At 53.2% G+C, this 3,562-nt stretch overlaps 3 protein-coding genes across 4 annotated transcripts in view; 2 read left to right on the top strand and 1 right to left on the bottom strand.

Annotated features, from left to right (window-relative positions):
• Positions 1 to 187: 187 nt before the first annotated feature.
• Positions 188 to 1,832, top strand: H257_08721 (hypothetical protein; the record flags this gene model as incomplete). Its single annotated transcript, XM_009834753.1, has 7 exons — positions 188 to 475; positions 563 to 667; positions 722 to 901; positions 942 to 1,027; positions 1,096 to 1,228; positions 1,394 to 1,459; positions 1,542 to 1,832. The coding sequence occupies 7 exons, from the start codon at positions 188 to 190 to the stop codon at positions 1,830 to 1,832; spliced, it is 1,149 nt and encodes a 382-aa protein (XP_009833055.1).
• A 39-nt stretch (positions 1,833 to 1,871) lies between these two features.
• Positions 1,872 to 3,299, top strand: H257_08722 (hypothetical protein; the record flags this gene model as incomplete). Its single annotated transcript, XM_009834754.1, has 3 exons — positions 1,872 to 1,908; positions 2,171 to 3,112; positions 3,157 to 3,299. 3 exons carry the CDS (start codon positions 1,872 to 1,874, stop codon positions 3,297 to 3,299), a joined length of 1,122 nt encoding a protein of 373 aa, XP_009833056.1.
• The window catches only part of H257_08723, a 3,239-nt gene continuing 1,744 nt past the window's right edge, over positions 2,068 to 3,562 (bottom strand). The window contains exon 2 of one of the 2 annotated variants that reach the window (XM_009834755.1): positions 2,068 to 3,033. The gene's annotated coding sequence lies outside the window, so the exon portion shown is untranslated. Of the gene's footprint in view, positions 3,528 to 3,562 lie in introns of both variants that reach the window. The other variant, XM_009834756.1, reaches the window with a different exon arrangement.

Raw genomic sequence — 3,562 nt, forward strand, 5'->3', positions numbered from 1 at the left:
CGTTGGTTGATGTCACCTACATCTAGCAACGGCGCCACCAGATGTTGCTACATCATGATAAAGTGTTGCTATTTTAGTATTATAGTATAAACTCGAAAACTCCCCCCCCAATGATTATTCCTACTGTACTTGATGCCATTCATCCAATACTTCAACCCCCCCTGTCCCCCCTAGTCCTCAATTTTGGATGTGGCGGGCCTGCCATGACCCAGACACGCACAAATACGTGTGCGATTTGGCCGAGGCCGTCACGTCGCATCTTGGGGGCGCCAGCGCTGCGGACGAAGACTCTGACGAAGCACTGCATTGGTCGTCGATCATGCTCAAGGCTTCACCAACGTGGTCGGAAGCGTATGCGCTCGTGGTGGCCAAGTGCGGAGAGAACGGGTGCCTCGAGCACGACAAGCAGATCCTAGCAGATGTTGACCGAACGTTTGGCCGATCCTCGCTTCGAAAGCAAGCGCGCAAGGTGCCTGTACGAATGATAATGCAAAGTCTATGCTTGGAATAGCAGACGATCGATCGTGATCAAAAAGTTTCTTGACATGCGAATATGAACTAGCTTCATGTCAGTGTGACCGACGTCGACGAGAAGAAACTCGCGCTGGCCCGCGTCCTCCGCGCGTTCACCGCCACCCACACGACCATGGGGTATTGCCAAGGCATGGTACCGAGTTTACTGTCCCTTACCGTACACCTTTTTTTTCAACGAACTTGGTAGAATTTCTTGACGGCGTTCATGCTGTCCAACGTACAATGGAACGAAGCGCAGGCGTTCTGGTTGGTGACGGCCATCGCCGTGTCGCCGCAGTATCAACTCATGGAGCTGTATCGCCCGGGCGTGCCGCTGCTCAACCTCCGCGCTTCTACCAGGTACTTCGGCGACGACGACGACGTCGTAGTGTATCACGTGTGTCGACTTGTCGCGGTCCACATCGTAGTTACATTCGATGGTCCAACAACTCTTGCCCGATTTGCACGCCCACTTTGAAGCCGAGGATTTCCACGTAAGCATGTGTGCGTCCGGGTATAGTAGTCCAACACATATGATATACACGGTCGTGGGTTCGTCATCTTCTCAATATGGGTGTCTAGATGGTTCATGACGCTGTTCACCAACTGCGACACGCTGCCAGCCGACGCCGTCGTGCGCGTCCTCGACTGCTTCCTCGTATACGGATGGAAAATTATCTTTCAAGTGGCGTTGGCCTTGCTCCAGTTTCTGCAAGTACGTGCATTTCGTTGATATTATAACATCAACAGATTTGATATTCTAATATCCCCAAACCTGTGCAATATGTATAATGGAGGCTTTCCAAATAATGGTGTACTTGGTCGTGTTTGTCTGTTCTTTTAACAGCAAATTGCACTGGCAAACGCGTTGCCCTTGTAGCACGATATTCTACAAGTCGAGTTTGAAGCGATCGTCGATTTGTTTTACTCGCTCGACGACGCTGCGGTACGTTGACATGTATATATATATATATATATTGGTACGATGCTCCTAATAATGCTCTTTTGATCATGGTGATGGGTTGTAGCTAATATTACATCCCGAGTACTTGATCCACGCCGCGCACGCCATCCCCGTGACGGACGACATGCTCGTGTGCCTCCAAGACGACTACGAGCGAGAGTTTCCGGGCACGTTGGGCCCCCTTCGATGCCCCACGACTGAGGCCAAGTCGACCCCCAAGCAACCGAGCCGCGTCGTCAACGGCCGAGCCAGCCTTCTGCCGTCGCTTGTGACCGCACTTTCGTTCTCGTCCGGGATCGTTGACGCCCCCAATGCCGACGACGAGGCCCTGGATATTGATTGCAACTTGTCGTGACCTGCATAAAATACAATAAAATGAAGAATTCACCTGTGTATGTCGAGATTGTACGGACTGACCGCGGGCCCGTGCTGTACGCACGCTACTAAATTTAGTAGGGCACTTCACTTTGCCATGACAACACTGACGACCGGAGATGACGCGGTGAACCACTAAATAGTGTGCTACAAGTAGATAATCCTTGCAATCTGCCATGATTTCGGTTTCAGCGTAACCGATACACGCCAAATACCTTCGTTCCGACCAAAACGGCATCGCCAACCGCTATATTAGCGAAGCTTCTCATCCGTCATGACCTCTTTTTTCGTATTCCCTTCGGGGTACCACTGGGCTAGGGCTGCTGTACTTGGTGGCTACACTTGCGAGCAGCTTCTACTACATCACCCTGGTTGTTTCCAGCACCTCGAACGACCTGTGGCGGCCCCACTTCAATTCGTCCGGGGTGCACACGTTCATAGGGAATGTCTACCACGCCCGCTTAGCCCTGACGCCGTCGACACCCCTCGATCTGTTTGCTGTGGTCGTCCAGAAAGAATACGCCGGCTCAGCCACGTTCATGGACATCAGCCCGTCGTTTCCGCGGCTATTCTGGTTGGATAACATCCCGTTGCAAGCCGCGGTGACGTCCATGCGGTCAAACAACTTTGGGGCGAACATGCGCATGTTTTCCCAGTACTGTTGGGCAGACTTTAACCAGCGCTACGAGATGGTGCACACGCTCCTATGCCAGGCGCGATGTCTCGTCAACGACGCAGACAACGCCGGCGTGTACTTCGAAGCGCTGCTGCGCAATGTGGGGACAGCGAAGCATCCGCGCACGAGTACATGTCGGACATCACAGCACCGTGTTTGTGCCGATTCTGGGGGTGACTGGGTCCGGTCGACGTCACTGCCGTGGCTGGCCGTGGGGGATGAAGTTGACTTGTGGCAGTCGCATGGTCTGCTTCGGTGGAAAACTCAGCTCCAAAACATCCGAGAGCTGGGGGTCGTCGAGCCGATTTCAATTGTCAACGCGCTCGGGATGTCGACTACCATTGAAATCAACAAGACACCCACGTTGTTCCGGGGCATGAATCTCTGGTCGACTGCGTACGCGAGTGCCTGGAACGACCTACGGTGGGGCTTCCAACACAACTTTAGCCTGATTCTGAACACCCCCACGAACGCAGTGGCAAAGGGAATCGACTGGGATGCTGACCTCGATATTGGCTACGACCAAACCCCCATCCTCAGCACCGTACGGCAGTTCATTGAGCCATTCAATCGATCGACGTTGAGTTGGTGGCGCCCCCATTGCAACTGATTCATTTACTTTTGACAGTTGACACGGCCGTGCTGTCGCGTGTCATGGACAACGCCGAGGATGTCGTGGTGGACCCAGTCCCCCCCTCGTGGACAAACATGGGGGCGTTTTACGGAGGCAACCCCATGTGTGTGTACGGCGTCCAGATATCCTACGTCTAGGAATCGTTCGGGTACTACGACACATGCAGTCAAGACCCCCTGACCATACTCATCGACTTGGCTCGAACTCTGGTGGCCATTATTGCTGCCCACAAAACTGGGAATTCCACGGAGTGGTGTGACTTGTATGCTTCAGACGAAGCCAGAGCCAGCTGTGTCAACATGGCGACGGCCGCAAATACTTTCCTACAGCAAGTACGAGTTTGACTCATCTATCGTGGCAGAAACCTTGGCCACATAACCGTTAAACGTCAGCTTTCTTC

This window comes from Aphanomyces astaci (genome assembly GCF_000520075.1).
Source record: "Aphanomyces astaci strain APO3 unplaced genomic scaffold supercont1.20, whole genome shotgun sequence".
Classification (NCBI taxonomy): domain Eukaryota; phylum Oomycota; class Saprolegniomycetes; order Saprolegniales; family Verrucalvaceae; genus Aphanomyces; species Aphanomyces astaci.